Genomic DNA, 23076 nt, shown 5'->3' with positions numbered 1-23076 from the left:
TCTGGCTAGACTGTAAACTCTCCTTCCAGACTCATATCAAACATCTCCAATCGAAAATCAAATCTGGAGTCGGCTTTCTATTCCGCAACAAAGCCTCCTTCACTCATGCCGCCAAACTTACCCTAGTAAAACTGACTATCCTACCGATCCTTGACTTTGGCGACGTCATCTACAAAATAGCTTCCAACACTCTACTCAGCAAACTGGATGCAGTTCATCACAGTGCCATCCGTTTTGTCACTAAAGCACCTTATACCACCCACCACTGCGACCTGTATGCTCGTCGGCTGGCCCTCGCTACATATTCGTCACCAGACCCACTGGTTCCAGGTCATCTACAAGTCCATGCTAGGTAAAGCTCCGCCTTATCTCAGTTCACTGGTCACGATGGCAACACCCACCCGTAGCACGCGCTCCAGCAGGTGTATCTCACTGATCATCCCTAAAGCCAACACCTCATTTGGCCGCCTTTCGTTCCAGTTCTCTGCTGCCTGTGACTGGAACGAATTGCAAAAATCACTGAAGTTGGAGACTTTTGTCTCCCTCACCAACTTCAAACATCTGCTATCTGAGCAGCTAACCGATCGCTGCAGCTGTACATAGTCTAACGGTAAATATCCCACCCAATTTTACCTACCTCATCCCCATACTGTTTTTATTTATTTACTTTTCTGCTCTTTTGCACACCAATATCTCTACCTGTACATGACCATCTGATCATGTATCACTCCAGTGTTAATCTGCAAAATTGTAATTATTTGCCTACCTCCTCATGCATTTTGCACACAATGTATATAGACTCTTTTTTTCTACTGTGTTATTGACTTGTTTATTGTTTACTCCATGTGTAACTCTGTGTTGTCTGTTCACACTGCTATGCTTTATCTTGGCCAGGTCGCAGTTGCAAATGAGAACTTGTTCTCAACTAGCCTACCTGGTTAAATAAAGGTGAAAAAACTGTATAAAAGACACCTGTCCACAGAAGCAATCAGATTCCAAACTCTCCACAATGGCCAAGACCAAAGAGCTCTCCAAGGATGTCAGGGACAAGATTGTAGACATACACAAGGCTGGAATGGGCTACAAGACCATCGCCAAGCAGCTTGGTGAGAAGGTGACAACAGTTGGTGTGATTATTCGCAAATGGAAGAAACACAAAATAACTGTCAATCTCCCTCGACCTGGGGCTCCATGCAAGATCTCACCTCGTGGAGTTGCAATCATCATGAGAACGGTGAGGAATCAGCCCAGAACTACACGGGAGGATCTTGTCAATGATCTCAAGGCAGCTGGGACCATAGTCACCAAGAAAACTATTGGCAACACATTACGCCGTGAAGGACTGAAATCCTGCAGCGCCCGAGAGGTTGCCCTTGCTCAAGAAAGCACATATAGATGCCCGTCTGAAGTTTGCCAATGACCATCTGAATGATTCAGAGGACAACTGGGTGAAAGTGTTGTGGTCAGATGAGACCAAAATGGAACTCTTTGGCATCAACTCAACTCGCCGTGTTTGGAGGAGGAGGAATGCCGTCAAACATGGAGGTGGAAACCTTATGCATTGGGGGTGTTTTTCTGCTAAGGGGACAGGACAACTTCACAGCATCAAAGGGACGATGTACTGTCAAATCTTGGGTGAGAACCTCCTTCCCTCAGCCAGGGCATTGAAATGGGTCGTGGATGGGTATTCCAGCATGACAATGACCCAAAACACACAAAAGGCAACAAAGGAGAGGCTCAAGAAGAAGCACATTAAGGTCCTGGAGTGACTATGGTCCCAGTTATTCTGTGGCCTAGCCAGCCTCCAGACCTTATTCCCATAGAAAATCTGTGTAGGAAGCTGAAGGTTCGAGTTGCCAAACGTCAGCCTCAACCTTAATGACTTGGAGAAGATCTGCAAAGAGGAGTGGGACAAAATCCCTCCTGAGATGTGTGCAAACCTGGCCAACGACAAGAAACGCCTGATCTCTGTGATTGCCAACAAGGGTTTTGCCACCAAGTACTAAGTCATGTTGTGCAGAGGGGTCAAATACTTATTTCCCCCTTAAAATGCAAATCAATTTACAACATTTTGACATGTGTTTTTCTGAAATTTTTTGTTGTTATTCTGCCTCTCACTGTTCAAATAAACCTACCATTAAAATTATAGACTGATCATTTCTTTGTCAATGGGCAAACGTACAAAACCAGCAGGGGATCAAATACTTTTTCCCCTCGCTGTATATACAGTATATAGTGCGTTCGGAAAGATTTCAGATCCCTTTACTCTTTTCACATTTGTTACGTTACAGCTTTATCCTCATCAATCTACACACAATACCCCATAATGACAAAGCAAAAACAGGTTTCAGACATCTTTGCAAATGTATACAAATAGCTTGTGAATATACAGTACCAGTCAAAGGTTTGGACACATTCATTCCAGGGTTTTTCTTTATTTTGACTATTTTATTCATTGTAGAATAATAGTGAAGAAGTTAAAACTATGAAATAACACATATGGAATCACGTAGTAATCAAAAAAGTGTTAAACAAATCAAAATATATTTTATATTTGAGATTCTTTAAAGTAGACACCCTTTTGCCTTGATGACAACTTTGCACACAATTGAACCGTTCCGTGACTTGTAATGAATGATCTGCATGAGATATATGAACCCTGTCAACATGTTCCATAGCTTTTCTGCCAACAGTTAAACAGCATAATGAGGCCTTCAGTAATGTATCAATAGAGGGTGACAATCATCTCCAGGGATAATAATGAGCTTTATCACACTATGACACACAGAAAGGCACAATTCTATCAGCAGAACAATAGCAGACACTATGTTGTGGCTCAGTGCAAATCTCCAAAGGGGACTGGCTGCTTCATATAATACTTATCAAATCTCAGGTGACATTTCATATGGCTGCAGATCAGAGACAATCCATCCCAGGGAGATTTCCTGCAGTTTCTGATAATCATTACGTTGAGAGAGCAAAAAATCCTGTGGTGCACCATCTCAGTCTTCGCTGGGAGTCCTATGTTTACACTGACATGAATACAAGAAGGCGAGGCGAAAGATCAAATCCGATTTCTAAATCGGTAGGCATGGCAAGATAATGTTGGTTTACATGGAAACGGTTGCCAATAGCAAATACAAAAAACACAGTGAGTTCAACAAATGAGTAAATTGAGAGCTGCATAATATTGACTGTGCAATGTAAAAGTAGGAAGCAAATACGGTTTATTTTTCTATCAGCCTTGCTAAATTGCACTAGAATTGATAAACAATATTCGCGTGATATCTGCCATGCCTTCCATTGCCCACAACAGACCCTTCGCTAAATGAAAGTCCATACTGGGCCGGTGAGCCTACATATTTTTCCGGATCCATCTTTATAATCTTTGTAGTTTTGACCATATGTTGATTGATACATACACCTCTTCACCTCTCCGAATCCATTATACTGTATATGCTATAGTTTCTCTGGCAATTCTGATAGATTTGCATTCATCTTGTATGCACTGCACTGCACTGTATACTATTGCAGTACAGGCCCTACAATTTGCAATATAATAAACTATCAGTTGCCTGCTCGCTGTATTCCATTTATGAACAAGAATGTGTAGGCTTTGTACAGGCTGTACTGTAACTGCTCTACTCTATTGTGTTGATCATATTGAGTATTGGATTTTATATTTCTCTTACTATTGCCTAACAATGGGTAGTCTTCAGCAGACTGGAGCTGCTGTATTAGCATGGGCATGGTGGATCTGGGAAGATTAAGACAGACAGCTCCACAGCATATCACGGTGGCCCTGCTGCTCTCTCCCTTATCAGGCTTCAGCCCAATACACAGAACAACAGGGCTGAAAGAACAACAGCAAAGGAAGCCAAGCAATTAATTGCCTTCTCTGCCTGGCATCTCATTTCAACACTCAAGCAAAGAAAGTCTATTAGAGAAGCAGGACGATGATTAAAGCTCAACAATAATCACAGATGAAATATACCTTTTATCCTGCCTTTAGTCAAATAGCACTAGACTGTAACCATACTATTGAAATGCAATACAAGTTGTCATACAGCCCTAGGCAATCTATGGGATTTAAATTGTATTAGTAGCTCGAATATTAGGCTAGTCACACGGGAATAATATATATATATATATATATATATCATGTACAAAGACCTTTTCCATGGCAAAAGCTTCCTGTGCTTATACAACAAGGAAGGAGAAGGGCGAATGAGAGCAAGTTAGAGGAGAGAGGGAGGCTAAAAGAGAGAGAGAGAGAGAGTAAGAGCAGAAGCAGGAGCGAGAGAGTAAATGCAAGAGAGTAAAAGCAAGAGAGAAGTGGAAAGAAAGGAGTATACAATATCTAGGACAGGTGGATAGTGGATATAAGAGTCAGGGAGGGAGGAAAGAAAGAAAGATTATAAGGGTGATGGAGGAGGTTGAGAGGGATGAGGCTGGCAGTTGGGGGAGAGGAGGTGGTTCATTTGTCACTGTCAGATTGGTTTGCTTCTCCTTCATAAAAGCGAGGACAGGCCCTGCCCCCCCCCCCACACACACACACACACACTCCATCCACCCTCCACTCCATCCAACCATTCTCCCATCCATCCATCCACCTCCCTTTCTCCCTACACTTGCCCCTCATTCCAGAACTGAAGATGAGGATCCACCCTGAGCTACAGTTAATTTTGTACACACAGTATTATTTCTGCTTGCATGGACACATTGTAACGACACTCAGTACAGTATATAGGCATATATCCAGAATGGAAAGTCCTAGAATGTTTAGCCTCGTTCCACGTAAAAAAATAAATACTTTACCGCTAAGCAATGCTATTGAAATCTCATTTAGAACACAAATATAAAAGCGTAATTGACAGAATTATCATAAGTGTTTGATAATAAAGTACGTCCATATAATCTCATTAATTCTTACAAAGCCTGAATGCCCTAATAAAAAAAAAGATGGAGGTTGGAGAGGATAAATGGACGTTTTGCTTTGGTGAAGCACTGGCTAATATGATGGAAAAACAATGGTTCCGTTTACCCAGTTCACTCATGGCCCCCCTTCCCTCCTCCCTGTATGCATCCCTGGTCCAAGAGCAGAGTGGATGCTGACATAGCACTCCTGATGCATCGCAGGCAGAATTGGACAAACTCATTTATTGGCTGAGAGTTGCCTGCGACCACCTCCATGTAATGAATGGTGTAGTCTGCGTCCTCTGTTTCAAAGCAGAGAAAAAACCTATTTGGCATGGCATATGTGGCAACCAGACTTAAGAGCTGGAGGCTGCAGGTTCAATCCTCAGATGGGGACACCACTGTGTATCCTTGAGCGACGGTAATTAACCTGAATTGTCTGTGGTGTGCACTCAACTGTGTAATATGTAAAACCCAGAGATATGTTATTCAGCCATGCTGGATAATGATGTCTCCTGAGCAATTAAACAACTAGGGTAATTTTTTATTATGATTTATAGTATGTGTATTATTAGAGGTGATGTGTTTGTGTTGGGTCCTCTGTAGTGGTCTCCTCCAGCCAAGAGCTGGTCCAACAGTGGGAGAGTGGGAGAGCTGGTCCTACGGTGAGAGAGCGGGAGAGCTGGTCCAACAGTGGGAGAGTGGGAGAGCTGGTCCTACGGTGAGAGAGCGGGAGAGCTGGTCCTACGGTGAGAGAGCGGGAGAGCTGGTCCTACGGTGAGAGAGAGGGAGAGCTGGTCCTACGGTGAGATAGCGGGAGAGCTGGTCCTACAGTGGGAGAGCGGGAGAGCTGGTCCTACGGTGAGAGAGCGGGAGAGCTGGTCCAAAGTGGGAGAGTGGGAGAGCTGGTCCTATGGTGAGAGAGCGGGAGAGCTGGTCCTACGGTGAGAGAGTGGGAGAGCTGGTCCAACAGTGGGAGAGCAGAAGATGAAGAGTATTTTACCAGCAATAGACAGAGACACTGAGGCAAATTACCCATCTCATGCCTGTCTCTCCCATTCAATCCTATCTTCTTATCGCCTCACATACTACAGTATTTATCCAATTTTGTTGCTTGATTGGAAGCACTTTAATTGGATTTCATCATCCAGACAGGTGTTTTTAAACAGATAATTAACACCGGTGTTTCGTCCATCTCTCTCTCACACACAAACCCACTCATCTCTGTTCTTCTCCCTCTCCATTTGCCCTGTGTGGAGATAACAGTGTAAAACCACCATGAACATGATAATCTCTCAGTCGGCCTAAAGCACAAACATCTGAGTAGGTAATGGTTTGGTAATGTCAATAGAGTGAAAGGAGCTCCATTTGGTAGAGAGAGGAAATGCATTAATAACATAAAAGCAGTACTTTATACTGTATTAAAAGGATTTCCAAACATGATATTGAGATGAAACCATAACTTTGAGAAAAATCATTAACATTGAGAAATGTTAAAGACTTCAGGCACAAGCTATTCATCATACCTACAGTAAATCAGTATTCCCCAATATAATCATGATTCTGCTGCATACCAATTAAGCAACAGACAGATATCTTCAGAAGGTTAATCAAGACTGAGTTGGAGCACCCTGATAACACCTGCATGCCCTACAGGCCCTAGCCTGAGGAATAGTAGCCAACACCTTTAATTAAAATACATGCGCTGATCATTACTTTTCACCGTAGGCTAAACAAATACATTCAGAGCCACACTCATGCATTGTAAGCCGAAAGAGATTGAAGTACATTACCATGTCTTAGAGCAGCATGCACAATAAACTATCCTTTTGACTAAGAAACACAATTAAAAGCTTGGTCGCATAGGCCATTAAAGCTGAGCATGGAAGTTTTTGTCTTCATCTATTCCAAGGATTCTTTTCATCTGTCAAGCTGGAACATATTGAGTTCAACAAAGTTGTGTATGACTGATACATGCAGGCCGAACTATCAGAACAATACCCATTGTCATAGATGCTAAGTTCTTCCTTGTCATCCCATTTTCAAAGATTTATGCAATTAAGTCATGTTCTTCAGGGCCAACATGAAACAGCAGTGAACATCTTTTTGCAGCAACCCAAGAGCCAGCAGGGTTCAATATTTATGAAATGTTTTAGTATCTTTGCTCCCTAGTGTGGCGAAGACACAGAAAGAAATAATGATCACTTCTCATGTCAGCCAGCATTGGTCAGCAAGGGAAATTAAATTATGCAATCACTTATTGAAGAGTGTTCTTTTCAGGGCTTTTGGGTGATTTTGAAAAGTGGATCATTATCCACAGCGATGCACCAGGAAACAATCATTTACGGCCAAGTCAGGGAATCAGCTATTTTGGATTTAGAAATTCCCAATCGCTGCCTAAAACACGTCTGCCTTTCAAAGATTTGGGTCAAACTCATCAAACGTAATTAGCATTGCACTAATCACTCGAGAGGCAGAGCCCTCACAGCTGCATACAGTGTTCCCCCAGAAATGAGTACAGAGAGGAGGTGCTAGAGGAGATGCTAGTGGAGGTGCTGTATGTTGGAGTGCAGTTAAGTGGGGTAAACTTCAGGACAAGCACACAATACACTATTTCTGATGCATTCTGTTCTGCTTTTAAGTCAGAGTATATTACATTATTCATGTCATTCATCTTTAATGTTGGGCATTTTTTTCTTGGTTACATGACGTTTTACTACGGCACCTCATATAACCAAAGTTGCTGCCAAGCCCAGACCTCATGAAAGCAAATCAGCCTTAATGAAGAATATGTAATCAACTTCAGAGATAAAAACACTGTAAACACATGAGAAAACTAATCAGTCATGTGCATAACGGTTACCAATAAAATCTACATAACAACAATTACTGCAAACAATCCATGTCCTGGCTAACTTATTGAAACACTGTATAAATTGGTATTATCACATTAATAAATATGTATTAATATGAGCCTCATGTAATCAGATACCACAGCATAACGAATAAAATCCATTGGGTGTAAAGATTTCCAGTGAAATATAGCCTGATGCTGACTTGGGTATTATGCAAAATATGACATTTAAATCTACAATTAAAAAAATAAGCTTGATTGAATCTGTGTAACTGGGCACCTCTGTGGCTGAGTGGCCTTCAAGGTGTATGTGTGACTGTATACTTTCCTAATGGGTCTAAATGGATTTTATGGTGCTCTATACAGGACCACTAATGGGGTCACATGTCGGACGGGTCTGTTGTTCTCCTCCCTACTTTTCTGTCTCTGTCTGAGTTCCTAATATGACCTGTAGACAAATACACACCCTTCCCTCTTTCTTCTTTTTTTCACCTCTCACTCATTCACCCCTTGTCTCATCCCATACCCCCCTCTCTCTCTCCCTCTCCATCACTCTCTCTGTGTACAAGGGATAAAACACCTCTGCAATGTTAAACATTCTGGAGGTTTTGTATGTTTCCATTGGCATGCACCATCCTGATGCTTGGTTAGAGACAGTCTAGTCTGGGTTTTTATCTTTTTCAATTCCCTCACTGCGGAGATGGGAGCGCATTCACTGACTAAGTAAACACGATAGCTATCTGGCCTTAAGAAAACAGTTCTCTTTTGAAAATTAGCTTAGTTACACAATACACAGATTTCATACTGCTCCAAGTTACAGACGAGAGGAGAATGAACAATATTCAGAGTTAGAAAAAGTGAGGAAGAGAGAGAAGGAAGAGTGCAAGAGAAAGAGAGGAAGATAGAGGGAGATGGGGACGAGAGAGGAGTCTAGAAGTTAAACCAGCAGGAGAGAAAATACCGTGGCACATTATTGAGGGACGCTTTGGTGCTAAGCTGCTTATTGATAAAAGCACTAATCCGCCTGGCAGAAGGTAAGGAGGCTGGGATGTGTGGTGATAAAATATCTGAGCTAAAGGCAATGCCATCAGGGACCTGAGCCTCCACAGAGTTTTACCTAAAGGAGCTTCTCTTTGTATTTTTACATAAAAGTGGCAATCTGACCATGGGCAGCCCACAGAAAGCATCTGTCTGCAGAGAAATGAGAATGGAACATAGGCAACCAAAGGCTTAGCTTTACTTTAGTTTCAGATAGATGCTGGGAGAGTGTCACTTTCTAATGTTATTCTGCCTGAATTGCCAGGTAATTTGATCCAATCAACATGGGGAAAAGGGAAAAGGAGTCATATTATAAGGGGGCACATTGGGCTTGAAGATCATTATCATCGTCATTTTTCCTGTGTACAGGTGCCACATATAAGTTACCATGACAACCTGTCTGTACATTTGCTCTGGCTAGGCTGTGGGTTTGAATGTGCCCTGGGAGCCTCACTTGGTCTCCAGCTGTAATCTCTCATAAGAGGTAATCAAAGGAAAGTTAGTTGAAAATTGGCCACTTCAACATAGTGGCAGTGCAGAGTGCACTGTGATTTCACTTTACATTCTCACCATTCACACCCAATATAGGGTCTCCGAGACCAACCATCCCCGGCAAGTCAATCTCTGAGGTCATCCACATTTACCAATCCCTTAATGCAAGGCCAGGCCAACCAGTCTCAGATGGCAAGCTTCGACTATTCTGTCTAAGAATGCTATGTCAATTAAATCAATCCCTATGTCCCTGTTCGAAGAACCTCAATTTCATTAGAGTCAGTGTGATAATTGAAGTCGTTTGCTTCTCTGCTTTCCTCCTTATCCTCACTGTGTTGACTCGATCACCCCAGTGGGAGGCTTGCTGTGGCTCCAGGTGTATTAGAATGACTCATTACCTGGTGAATTTCCCTCACTGGGACATCTCTCTCCAGTATCTACTAACAAAATATTTGCTGACAATTGATCTGTCTTTCCACTCAGGGTAAATTAGGGTCTTGGTCTGCTATGAAATACTTCCTCCTAATTCTACATTGTTTCCTGCTACATAGGATGTTAGTGGGAAATGTCTGGTAGTGTTTTGAATCAGATAGTAGAAGATGTCTCTGCACTGTGTGTGTCTGATAAGGGTGCTATCCAGATGGATGGATCGAGAGAGAGGGCGGGGGGGAGGGGGGGGGTGGAAACAGAGCGAAAGAGAGAGTAAGAGAGAGCAGAAGAGAGGGAAAGTCTACATCATGGATGGCATGGATTTGCTCTGAACTGAGAGTTTCTGTAGTCTCAGAAAGAGAGAAAGTGATAAACAGAGTATTAGGCGTGACAGCATTGTAAAACATCTGAGGAGATGGAGAGGAGATTCGGCTTCTGGCCTCGCCCCTTGAAATGCATCTATTCACCTCTCAGATAGCGAACTCAAACTGGGGTAATCCTAGCTCACAGGGATGCCTAGAGTACACCCAGTGCATGGCCAGTTTAATAATAAAGTAGGGTTAATTAAGGCTAGCCCTGAATCCTCTCTGAGAATCCTTCAGGTTGGCTGAAGATGGAGTTAGGGAGCTGCCCGCTGCAGTGGCCGAGATGAAGGCGGAGCCCCACAGGGGGACAACATTTAGCTATCTCTGACTAATAAGGCATTTTAATTGCGTGGATTTAATTTAAGTACAGATTTACGGCTTCACAAGCGCTCCTCACGCCCACTTACAAATGAACTGGGAAGGCCTTTCCCTTGATCTTTCTCTGTGTGCTAATATCTCTCACACTGGTTATTTCTCTCCTACGGAGGAGGGACACATCATTAAAATGCTATTTGAAAAAAAAGGTGTTAGATCTTTGGCCCCACTGGGCTAATTATTAACACTCTGGGCTCAATGTGAGCTAGTGGTCTCCCCGTTAACCACCACGTAATTTCACACATTTGGAATGAGGGAGAGCGTGTTGGGAAAACCCATAGATACATATCCCTCAACCCAACCGTAAGATCCCACCTTGCCGTAACATCTCACTCACTCACACAGCTCTGTATAGGCTTCAGATCATGTCACTGGAAAATGAAGTGGTTGTTTACTCTTAGATATCATCCTCCATGTCAGACATGCTTGCCCTGCATCCAGTTTTGGAGTTAAATAGAGAAGAGGTGAAACCACCAAAGATATTAATATGTGCTGACAGAGAATGGCAGCACCAGTGTGCTTACATTCAACACTGCCAAAATCTTTGAGAAGCTCAGACACCTGAGCACATCTCCACTGAAAATGTGAGTCATTGTTGAGAGCAGCCTGGATGACTAGAGTAAGCTCTCCACACCACACTTGTCACTCTGCTAGGCAGCGACTTCATTATTTATTTGGGTAAGTCTGCTCTTCCTGATGTGAATGGGGATGCCATACATGGAGGTAACATCTGCTAAGGTATGTCACATGAGTTTCATCATCTGTCCGTGTTTTTAAAGCCACCTGTCAATCAAATCACACACATATCGAAACACTATACACAGTCACGCAGAGATACACAAACACCGAGATGGAGAGGCTAGCGTGATGCACAGGTGCACAAAACACAGTAGCAGTAGCGTGTAGCTGGACTAGACATTTATTTCCTCAGATATACCCAAAACCTACCTCGACACAGACGTACTCACATAGACCCAAACAAACAAACCCACTGCTGGGCTGCATTCCATTGTCACTTTGCTCACATATGCTGTCCATCACTGACACATTGGTGACAGTGGGTGGCTGTTCTCTCTTCTAACTCTCTTCGCCCACAGGGGCTTGCAATCGGCCAAACTGTCAGACAACATCTGCTGGAACTACCAACCAGCCACTAGCCAACCAGTGGTAACTGACTGGGCTAGAGTGTCACACACATATAAAGAGCCCAGTCACCCATTTCCCCTTAACAATAGGATCAATTCTTGAACATACTGTACCACGCAGGTTAAGCTAATAGAATTGCAGAGACGCACACAATCAGTACATACAGTATGCACAAGGACAGACATACTGTCCCTAATTTATTTTTGCATTCTAATCCTCTCTGAGCCAATTAATATTTATGTTACCATGGCAATAGTAGAAGGGTCAGAGCCTAGCCTAGGCAGTGTGAAGTGTGAAGATAAGTGCAGTGTGAAGATAAGAACATGTGACCTGTATGGTCTGCAGGGCACGAGGTCAGGCAGAAGTGTAAGAGTAAGTCACTCAGACATGGACCTCGCCCTCTTCCTCACCTCCTCTGTTCACCAGCTAGCTTAATGAACCCAGGGGAAAAGGGGAGAGAAGAGGCAGGAGAGACAGGCTCCGCTCCACCTCCCTAAAAGAGACCAAAAGGTATTTCTTGTGCCCTTTCTCCCTGAAAGTGAATTTACATGATCCTAATTGCTAAAGCCTTTTTGAAGTACTGATTGTGTGTGTAAATCAAGTGGTAAAAAGCAGGCAGCCAAGAGCATTCTGAAAGTACTGCTTAGTCATTTTTCTGCTGGAATTTCCAAGCGTAAGACCCCCAAACCTCCAGCCTTAAATATCACAGCCGTTCCACTAACAACATACCACCTCCTACCATTGTCAGAGACAATAATAAATAAACTGACTCTTACCTGTTTGCTGTTGTACTTTGGCTGGCTGGCCTTGTAGCTATAATCCGAGTACTGGTCTGAACCTGTTGAGTTGTCATCTCCTCCAATCCCTACGAAGGTGTTAGTGGCAGGGAGGTCCTGGACCACATGATGCTTCTGGGAGGCCGACGGTGACTGGGCCTGCAGCTGGATGGAGGGCAGGGGAGAGTTGGAGCGGTAGTGTCTGCCCAGGTCAGGGCTACCTGGGGGATATGTAAGGGGCAGGTGGATCCTGGGGCTGTCGTTGACCCCATCCAGGTTGAACTTGAGACTCTTCTGGAGGCTGACCTCTTCCTCCTCTCCCATGGGCTTGGGGGACTTAGAGGGCTTTCCTTTCCTGCCCTTCTTGCCTTTGCCGTTCTTGGGCCCCTGCTTCGGGGTGTAAAGGTCCTTGGTCTCCTTCTTGCCAGCCTGGTAGCCACTCTTCGTCTCCCTCTGAATGCGGTGGCGGATAAACACCACCACCACAATCACCATGACAACGCCTGCCACTCCAGCCAGGCTGCCGTACAGGATGTTACTGCGCTGGGCGGCAAGGCCGTAGTCAGGGTCACCAGCGATGTCTGTCTCCAGAGGCGTGTAGAGACTGTGTCCCACCAGCGCCTCCACCAGGCTGACATTAGATATGGTCTCATTGACGAAGATGTGCACCAGGGCAGTAGTGTGGCGTGCAGGCTTGCCTCTGTCACTCACCCTAACAACCAGGCGATGGAGCCCACCATGTTTCTGGGTCAGCTCCTTGGCCAGGGTGATCTCCCCAGTAGTGGAGGAGATGCTGAAGAGTTCATAAGGGTTTCCACCAGTGATGCTGAAGACCAGCTCTGCATTGGGCCCAGTGTCCAGGTCTTCAGCTTCCACTAGCTCCACACGGCTGTCTGGGGAACCTAGAGGGGACAGGTGTCTGAAGGAGGAGTTGGAGGGCTTGGTGACCACAGGATCATTGTCATTTTCATCCAGGACATTGATGGTAACGCCTACATAGGAGGACCTGGGAGGCTCTCCCCCATCCACGGCCTTCAGACGAAAGCTGAAGCTGCTCTCCTTTTCCCGGTCAAAGGAGATGCTGGACAGGATGGTTCCTGTTCCATTCTGAACCACAAACCTTCCTCCGTCTGGCTCCACAGAGAGCTGCACTCTTGCGTTCTCTCCCTGATCTATGTCCAGCACCGTCACCATCCCAACAGCGCTGAGTGGGGGCATGTTCTCCAGAACAGAGAAACTGTAGCCACTCAGCATGAACTTAGGGTCGTTGTCATTGCGGTCCAGCACATTGACCACGACCATGGCTGTTCCTCTGTGACTGGGGGAGCCTTTATCGGCTGCAGTGACCCTGAACTCATAATGCGCTCTATGTTCTCTGTCCAGAGGACTTTGTGCCCTCACCTCCCCTGAGTCAGGGTCAATCTCAAACAGGCCTCTAGTAGATGTGTCTGCTACGATGCTATAGACAAGCTCTGCATTAGTGCCACTGTCAGGGTCTGTGGCAACCACGTCCACAACCTTGTCCCCTGGCTGGTTCTCCTCTGTAAAGTTAACCTCGAACAGGGTCAGGGAAAACACTGGAGAGTTGTCATTAACATCAGTCACCTGCACCTTTAATGAGTTAGTACTGGAGAGAGCTGGATTTCCAGAATCAACAGCCACAATCTCCACACGGTATTCCCTTACCTTCTCATAGTCCAGTGGAGTGGTGGTCTGCAGGAAATATTTTCTCTTGTTGTCAGTGGACGATTCACTGGCTGGGCGCAGCTGGAATGGCACGTCCCCTGCCACCACACAGGTGACCACTGCATTCTCCCCCTCATCCCTGTCAGACACCTGGACCAAGGCCACCGCCGTGCCCACGGGCATGTCCTCTGATATGTTGGCCACACCGTCACTGTGGCTCACCAGGCCGATCCCACGGATCTCCACAGCAGGGGAATTGTCGTTCTGGTCAGTCACCTCGATAGTAACAAAGGTCTTGGAACTTTTGGGTTGGGGACCTTTGTCTCTGGCCACTACGTAGAATGTCAAATCGCTGATTTCTTCCCGATCCAAAGGCCCTTTGACATAGATGATGCCAGTGGAACGATCAATTCGTAGGAGTTTTGGCACTGGGTCTAATGCCTGGTGTAGCGTATACTCTATCTCTCCATTGGGGCCCATGTCAGAGTCATTGGCTTTCACCTGCAATCAGAGACAAGGGATTATGTAAAACGTTGGAATAAGGGTAAGAATTCAGGGATTATGTTAGCAAATGGAGGTATGGGTAAGGGGTTTAGGTTTGTCATTGAAGTTAGCTTACAGCAGGTGGGAGATAAGGGCGTCTAAATGTGCATATTAAAAATATTTTGCCATAATATGTAAACACACCATCTCAGCTTCAGAGACACATGCTTGTAAAGGATGCAAATGTCAACTGAGGTTTTTTTTCAGCTCAAAAACTGTAAACCAAAACACCCACTCAGGAAGAACATTTAACAACTTGTTAAAAAACTTTCAATAAATTGCCTCTGCTGCTTTTGGCAACAGTTCAATAAGATGCCATTCTGAGAACATGTAAATTCAGGCATTTCATCATGGTAAAGCTTAGAAACCCAGCACTACATGCCAGATCCTAATGATTTGTGGATATACAAACCACTATGTCTTCTCATAGTAAGAGTTGTATAAATCTATACAGTAGCGTACACAACACACTGATCACTCTGCAAGATTTAAACGTTTTACCTGCAGCACGGAATGTCCCACAGGGCTGTTTTCTGACACTTCAGCCTCATACGTGGCCTTGTCAAACTTTGGCGCATTGTCGTTTGCGTCAGAAACCACCACTCTCAGCAAGGCACTGCTGTAGCGCTGGGGGTTACCTCCATCCACAGCCTTAATGTTCAGGTCGTAACTGTCCTTGAGCTCCCGGTCCAGACTTCCCAGGACGATGAGTTGGGGCAGCTTCTCTCCCCTGTCCTCTGCCACTTGCAGGCCGAAGAGAGTCGCTGCATCTGGCCCCGCGGTTAGGGCGTAGTCGGCCACTCTGTTCCTCTCCGAGTCCCTGTCTGTGGCCAGGGGGATGGAGAACAGCGCCCCCATGTGGGTGTTTTCTGGGACAGAGATGGTGAGCACGGGGGAGGGGAATTGCGGAGTGTTGTCGTTAATGTCCTGGACCTCGATGCGACCCTCGATGAGCCTGGGGCTCTGGTTGTGGATCAGGTCTGTGACAGACACTTCAAACTCCAGGAAGCAGGGTTTGCCCCTGACCATGCTGCGGCAGGCTCTCAGTGTCTCCCTGTCTATGGGAATTTCTGTGGTAAAGATGTCCCCTGTCTTCCCATCTACACGCAGGTATGGAGCGCCCACCTCTAGCTTGTAAAGGTGACCAGAGTCTGGCAGGCCCTGGTCTGATGCCAGGCTGCCTATCAGCGTGCTGGGCGGCTGCTCCTCCTGGACACGGTACAGGATACCAGCCTCAGCCCAACCACAGAAATCCAACACCAGGACCCACAACAAAACCGCTCCCATGTGCAGTTCCATGAAGTCCATCACCAGATTACTATCCTGCAAAGAAAGAGGGAAAAAAACACTTAAATTTTTACTTGGGCTTAAGGGTTTATCAGATATACTTAATGTGCTCTGAAAACAACAGTTATACATGCAGTACAACATGTTTTCTCCCAAGCACCATTGTCACTGTAAAAATGTTTGACTCTCAAAAGTTTATATATTACAGGGCCTTTTCCAAAATGCAAATCTTTGCAGTTATTGAAACACAATGGTTCAGGTGTTGGAGATTTTCTCCTCATCTTAGTGCTGTACTGGGAACAAAAAGAGAGCAATGAGCTGTCACGTTCATTGAAATGAGCGGACCAAGGCGCAGCGTGCATAGAGTTCCACATGTTTATTAAAATGAAACTCACCAACAAAAATAATAAAAGGCAAACGAGATGTAACGACTGGAGTGCTCACAAGCACTACACAAAAACAAGATCCCACAAACTAAGGTGGGAAAAAAGGCTCCCTAAGTATGATCCCCAATCAGAGACAACGATAGACAGCTGCCTCTGATTGGGAACCATACCCGGCCAACAAAGAAATAGAAAAACTAGAATGCCCACACAAATCACACCCCGACCTAACCAAATAGAGAAATAAAATGGGTCTCTAAGGTCAGGGCGTGACAGTATCCCCCCCCAAAGGTGCGGACTCTGGCTGCAAAACCTGACTCCATGGGGGAGGGTCCGGGTGGGCATCTAACCTCGGTGGCGGCTCCGGTTCTGGACATAGACTCCTCTCCGCTCGCTGATCCCTCCGCTTCCGTGGAACCAGACCGTGGATCGTCGCCGGAGGCTATGGACCGTGGATCGTTGCCGGATGCTCCGGACCGTGAATCGTCGCCTGATGCTCCGGACCATAGATCGTCGCCGGAGACTCCGGACCATAGATCGTTGCCGGAGGCTCCGGACTGGGAACCCTCGCAGGAGGCTCCAGACTGGGAACCCTTGCAGGAAGCTCTGGACTGGGAACCCCCGCTGGAGGCTCTAGGCCGCAGACTGTCGCTGAAGGCTCTGGACCGCAGACAGTCGCTTGGGGCTCTGGACCGCCGACCGCTGCTGGGGGCTCTGGACCACCAACCGTTGCTCGGGGCTCTGGGCCGCCGACCGTCGCTGAAGGCTCTGTCCTGCCGACCGTCGTTGGAGGCTCTGTCCTGCCGACCATCGTTGGAGGCTCTAGGCTGCCGACCGTTGCTGGAGACTCCGGCCTGCCGACCATCGCTGGAGACTCCGGACTGCAGACCGTCGCTGGAGGCTCTGGGCCATGGATCTCCACGGGAGGCTTCAGGCCATGGATCACCACTGGAGACTCCGGACCGTGGACCGTCGATGGAGGTTCTGGACTGTGGACCGTCGCCGGAAGCTCTGGACTGGGAACTGTCACCGGAAGCTTGGTGCGTGGGGCCAGCACTGGTGGTACCAGACACGCACCTCAGGATGAGCAAAAGGAGCAGGCAAGGTACGTACTGGACTGTGGAGGCGCACTGGAGGCCTAAAACAAGATCCCACAAACTAAGGTGGGAAAAAAGGCTGCCTAAGTATGATCCCCAATCAGAGACATTGATAGACAGCTGCCTCTGATTGGGAACCATAGCCAGCCAACAAAGAAATAGAAAAACTAGAATGCCCACCCAAATCACACTCCGACCTAACCAAATAGAGAAATAAAAAGGCTCTCTAAGGTCAGGGCGTGACATGAGCACTCAAGCCTATATTTTGAAATCCACAAGTTAACCATTAGGGATGATAATGTCAGTCATGGAAATGTGAGATCATGTACAGTGGGGCAAAAAAGTATTTAGTCAGCCACCAATTGTGCAAGTTCTCCCACTTAAAAAGATGAGAGAGGACTGTAATTTTCATCATAGGTACACTTCAACTATGACAGACAAAATGAGAAAAAAAATCTGGAAAATCATATTGTAGGATTTTAAATTTATTTATTTGCAAATTGTGGTGGAAAATAAGTATTTGGTCAATAAAAAAAGTTTATCTCAATACTTTGTTATATACCCTTTGTTGGCAATGACAGAGGTCAAACGTTTTCTGTAATTCTTCACAAGGTTTTCACGCACTGTTGCTGGTATTTTGGCCCATTCCTCCATGCAAATCTCCACTAGAGCAGTGATGTTTAGGGGCTGTTGCTGGGCAACACGGACTTTCAACTCCCTCCAAAGATTTTCTATGGGGTTGAGATCTGGAGACTGGCTAGGCCATGCCAGGGCCTTGAAATGCTTCTTACGAAGCCAATCCATCGTTGCCCGGGCGGTGTGTTTGGGATCATTGTCATGCTGAAAGCCCCAGCCATGTTTCATCTTCAATGCCCCAGCTCTCTGCAGGTCATTTACTAGGTCCCCCCGTGTGGTTCTGGGATTTTTGCTCACCGTTCTTGTGATCATTTTGACCCCACGGGGTGAGATCTTGTGTGGAGCCGCAGATCGAGGGAGATTATCAGTGGTCTTGTCTGTCTTCCATTTCCTAATTATTGCTCCCACAGTTGATTTCTTCAAACCAAGCTTACCTATTGCAGATTCAGTGTCCTTTGACAGCTCTTTGGTCTTGGCCATAGTGGAGTTTGGAGTGTGACTGTTTGAGGTTGTGGACAGGTGTCTTTTATACTGATAACAAGTTCAAACAGGTGCCATTAATACAGGTAACGAGTGGAGGACAGAGGAGCCTCTTAAAGAGGAAGTTACAGGTCTGTGGGAGCCAGAAATCTTGCTTGTTTGTAGGTGACCAAATACTTATTGTCCACCATAATTTGCAAATAAATCCATTAAAAATCCTACAGAGGCAGCCACACACCATTGTTTGGCTTCATGTGAAACATGTTGCAGATTAGCAGGCCTGGCCTACGCCTTATCACAAAATACAGCTTTACTTTAGAGCTGATGAGAAATCCATCCTACTCTGCTGTTATGGCCTAATTTACACATTGTAATGTTCATGTTTTATTTCTAACCTGCTATGCCTCCTCATTAATCACTACCCACTAGTTTAACTTCTGCTTTGATCCATATTCTCCAAGCTAAAGAATTCACTATTTTGGGGGGCTGCAAACTTTAGAATTTAATTATTTTCTGTGTGAGAGTTCTAGCAGTGTATGTCAGAATTCTACATCTCTGTGCATGTAACATTGTTCTAAAGCAGAGCAAAGCAAATACGTGTTCAAACTAAACTGCAAAACACAAGCATGTATAGAAATCCAATTAGAATTCCAATTCTTCTGGATCCAATAAGATTGGAAGTGCAAGTTATTGATGCACTAATTGCTTAGTTATTGATGTGTCCCTTTTTACATTTGCAGGGCAGCCTCCAATCAATGTGGATTGAATGATAGCTTGTGAGGTAAAAGCATGATTAGAAAGTACAATGTAAAGCACAATTTTTTAAAGCATAGACTACAACTACACACAAACTAAATATGTTGCAATCTATTGAGATGTAACATATACATTTAATCGGAGGAGATCAGAGAAGATATTACTTTTCTAGCCTGACATAGACCATGCGGTGACAATGTGGAGCCAAATTTTGAAGACAAAGAGAGCTAGGTAATCTAAAGTGCATTATCATCCTCTGTTACGGATACAGTTATCCTGTGTGTGTGTGTGTATCCTGTGTGTGTGTTTCTTTTCTCTACTTCTCCCCTCACAGGTGAAAATCATCACTCCCCAATTAGTCAACAATCAATAATCAATCAGAAGACACACCTCCTCCTATTTCCTAACCTATCACAGTTCCTTCTCCATGGTTTAAAAACCCCATTATTTGTTTGTTCTAGAGCTCAATCGCTCTGTAAATGCCATGTCTGTAGGTCTCTGTGTTTCACTCTCGCTTTGTGTCTTAACCTCTCTTTTGTTTAAGCACCTCATAGCACTTTGTCATCACCTGTGAGTATTGTTTTTGGTTATGGTGTTTGTTTGTTGCTGGTGGGAAAAGGGGGAAACCAAGACAAGTCGCCCATGGGCATACACTACCCGTAGGTGAATTTTGTTAAATACACTAGTTAGAACTGGGCGGGCCACCCACTGTATTTTTGGTTAGTTAGTTAGTTAGCTGTTGTTAAAGTAGGCTAGTCTAGCTTAGGGGTGTTTTTGAATACTTATTGTTTCTTTCCTTGGGTCCAGCTCAGCCCCTTTTCCTGCTCCCCCCATTACCGTGTGTTTATAAATAAACCTGGAGTTTGACGGTAGATTTCTGTTGTCGTGGTTATTTCGTTCACACTTTTACTTTGTCACAATAATAATTTGCATGAGTTATGTTACGGGTCTCATTACCATCCCCCCTAGACTGTCGGGCCAAAAGGGATTCGTAACATCCTCCATATCCACCCTCGCTGATAAAGACAGTCAACAAGTTCAAAAGTTATGATCCAATACAATATCTCCTTAAAAATTGTTGTCCCAACGATGAAAATCGGGGAGGGGACTGTGGATCGGTCTACGTTCGTCCCACCGCCCGTTTACTTTACTAAGGAGCATGATGAGAGCTGCAGTGAACTGAGCTACTGTACTAGAAGGATCTAAACAAGATGGCCTCTATGCCTTTTGTAGATAGACCTAATAGTAATCATAAACAAGCCTCATCGTCCTCCAAGTCAGCCATCCATTTGCAAACAATAGGCCTAATATCCAGAACGACAGTACTTTATTAACTAACATGATAATAATTCAAAAGCTTCTTGGATGACTTGTCTAAAACAGATCCAAAGAGATCTAAAATAAATCCTAATAAAGAAATACTACCCTCTAAATTAAGCTAAATCCTATAATACCCACCCCAATAAGTGTCAGGAGTCTCCATACAGTGAATGAATGTCTCTAAGAGGTAATTTAAAGTATCCTTAATAAAGCACCAACCACACTTCCCTTTAGATAAGAGACTCTCCAAACACTCATTAGAAGTGATCACATCATCACTTACAAGGAGATAATTACAACAATAGTATTTCAACAGTCTCTACTCCAGATCAGGTACACAAACATTGTATTCTGTATGAGTGTGTGGAAAGTAGCAACTCGGATTATAGTCACACATTCATTGTCAGTCTATGGAACCCTCAATTCCAGATTAGAGGCTATAGGCTACACCAAGGAACAAACACAGTTTACTCATACCTGTGAGTGGACTCTATTCCACTGAAGAGTCTAAGCCTCGTTTCCATTTCAGATAAGAGTCTATATGCTTTCATATAACAGATAAAAGCAGAAACACAATTACAACTCAACCTGGACTGCAATGAAGCGTGCTTTTGAGGGCCGCAGCACTGCAAATTGGGAGCATCCCTTCAACAGAGGGTGAGTTCAACAGCACTGGAATTGTGGAAAAGCCAGAGCGGGTAATGAGGGAAATGGCTTGTGTGATATTCACCAAAGAAAATAAATAAACAAAATCTCATGAAATTGTGATATTAAATTACTCATGTAGTTCCAGCTGTTTTACAAGTAAATATTAATAAAGCATAGTCTCAGAGTTCAGAATCTGTTTAAAAGTGGATTTCTATCATATTGAGTGAGACAAAATATTTGAAGAAGAATATCAGCTACTCAGACCATGTAGAATAATTTCAACCATATCAATAGCCATTACTGGGTCAGAAAAGCAACCCAAGGATTCTGTGTTGAGTTATGTTCTGAAATCATGTCTCTCCATTCATCAAAATGCCATAGAGATTATAACCTTCGGCCTGCAGCGAAAAATTATAGACATGAAAATGATCTTATCCTGATATTTGTCAGCTATTTTCATTATCAGCTGCAACATGAGCAGCTTTTATCAACAGCTTGTACAAGCCATTCTGGTGACATCTGTCTTCCGTGTGGCAGTGACCTTTTCTCTTCCCCCACAACCTGTTCACTGAAAGATCATGATCATCAACAGGTTATGGGATGAGCCTCACCAGCTATGCATCATTAACTGACTCATCATTCCTCTGCTTCACAATGATTGCATTCCCAATATACAGTAGGCCTATATTCCTATGGAACTAACGGTTTTCATTCCTTGGCTTTATACCACATGGCAACACATTTCTCTTTAAATCACCCTGTTACCTTAGAAATAGTAGAGTTTAAATCACTCTGTCACAAACACACAGTACTGAATTATAAGAATGTGTGTAGCTCAAAGTTGAGTAAATCAATCATTGAAAGATTGAATTAAAACATGAATAAGCATGTCAAATTGAGTTTGTTTTCATATGGTAAGTCTTCGTCCCGCATAGCCTTGCAAGACATACTGTCTGACATATAAATACGTACTGTAGTTCAGTGATGCTTTTGGGATGGACGGAAATGCTAAAACATTTGATGAATCAATGGCTGAAGATAACACATCAGGGGAATGGCAGTCTGATTGAATCAACAGGTTTGAATGGCCGACGGTGAAAACCCTGGCTTTAGCTTCAAGCTATACCCATACCTCATATATAATATGTACACAAACACAGAACTTTATCAGCTCATCTGACTCTAAAACATACCAGAAGCAGCTTAACAATAAACACATAAAAAAAAATGTTTTAAACACAATGGTTGAAAAGGGAACCCAACACCACAAGTCTGTCAGTTGCTTCATTCAGGCTCCGCTTACACAGGCAGCCCAATACCGCTATTTTTTCCCACTAATTGGTCTTTTGACCAATCACATCAGATCTTTTCAAATCGAACCACCGACGCGGGCACCCGCAATTCACGGGTGCCCACGAAGAAAAGCGAACTAAACAACATTCAGAAGGCCGCAGGGCCAGATGGATTACCAGGACATGTACTCAGAGCACGCACTGACCAACTGGCAAGTGTCTTCACTGACATTTTCAACCTGTCCCTGACCGAGTCTGCAATACCTACATGTTTCAAGCAGACCACCATAGTCCCTTTTCCCAAGAACACCAAGGTAACCTGCCTAAATGACTATCGACACGTAGCACTCATGTCCGTAGCAGTGAAGTGCTTTGAAAGGCTGGTCATGGCTTACATCAACACCATCATCTGAGAAACCCTAGACCCACTCCAATTCGCATACCGCCCCAACAGATCCACAGATGATGCAATCTCTATTGCACTCCACACTGCCCTTTCCAACCTGGACAAGAGAAAACCTATGTGAGAATGCTGTTCATCAACTACAGTTCAGCC

General features: G+C 44.6%; 1 protein-coding gene across 3 annotated transcripts in view; it reads right to left on the bottom strand.

Moving 5' to 3' along the window:
- LOC135548370 (protocadherin-1-like) overlaps nucleotides 1-23076 on the bottom strand; it is a 142672-nt gene that overhangs the window by 109662 nt on the left and 9934 nt on the right. For all 3 annotated transcript variants that reach the window (XM_064977901.1, XM_064977902.1, XM_064977903.1), the window contains exons 2-3: nucleotides 15123-15944; nucleotides 12393-14579 (exon numbers count right to left, since the gene is read on the bottom strand). In XM_064977901.1, coding sequence (XP_064833973.1) covers nucleotides 12393-14579; nucleotides 15123-15929 — 2994 coding nt within the window. In that variant the 5' untranslated portion in view covers nucleotides 15930-15944. The remainder of the gene's footprint in view (nucleotides 1-12392; nucleotides 14580-15122; nucleotides 15945-23076) is intronic.

This window comes from Oncorhynchus masou, chromosome 11, assembly GCF_036934945.1.
Source record: "Oncorhynchus masou masou isolate Uvic2021 chromosome 11, UVic_Omas_1.1, whole genome shotgun sequence".
Lineage (NCBI taxonomy): Eukaryota > Metazoa > Chordata > Actinopteri > Salmoniformes > Salmonidae > Oncorhynchus > Oncorhynchus masou.
This window is presented reverse-complemented; position numbering and strand designations above follow the sequence as displayed.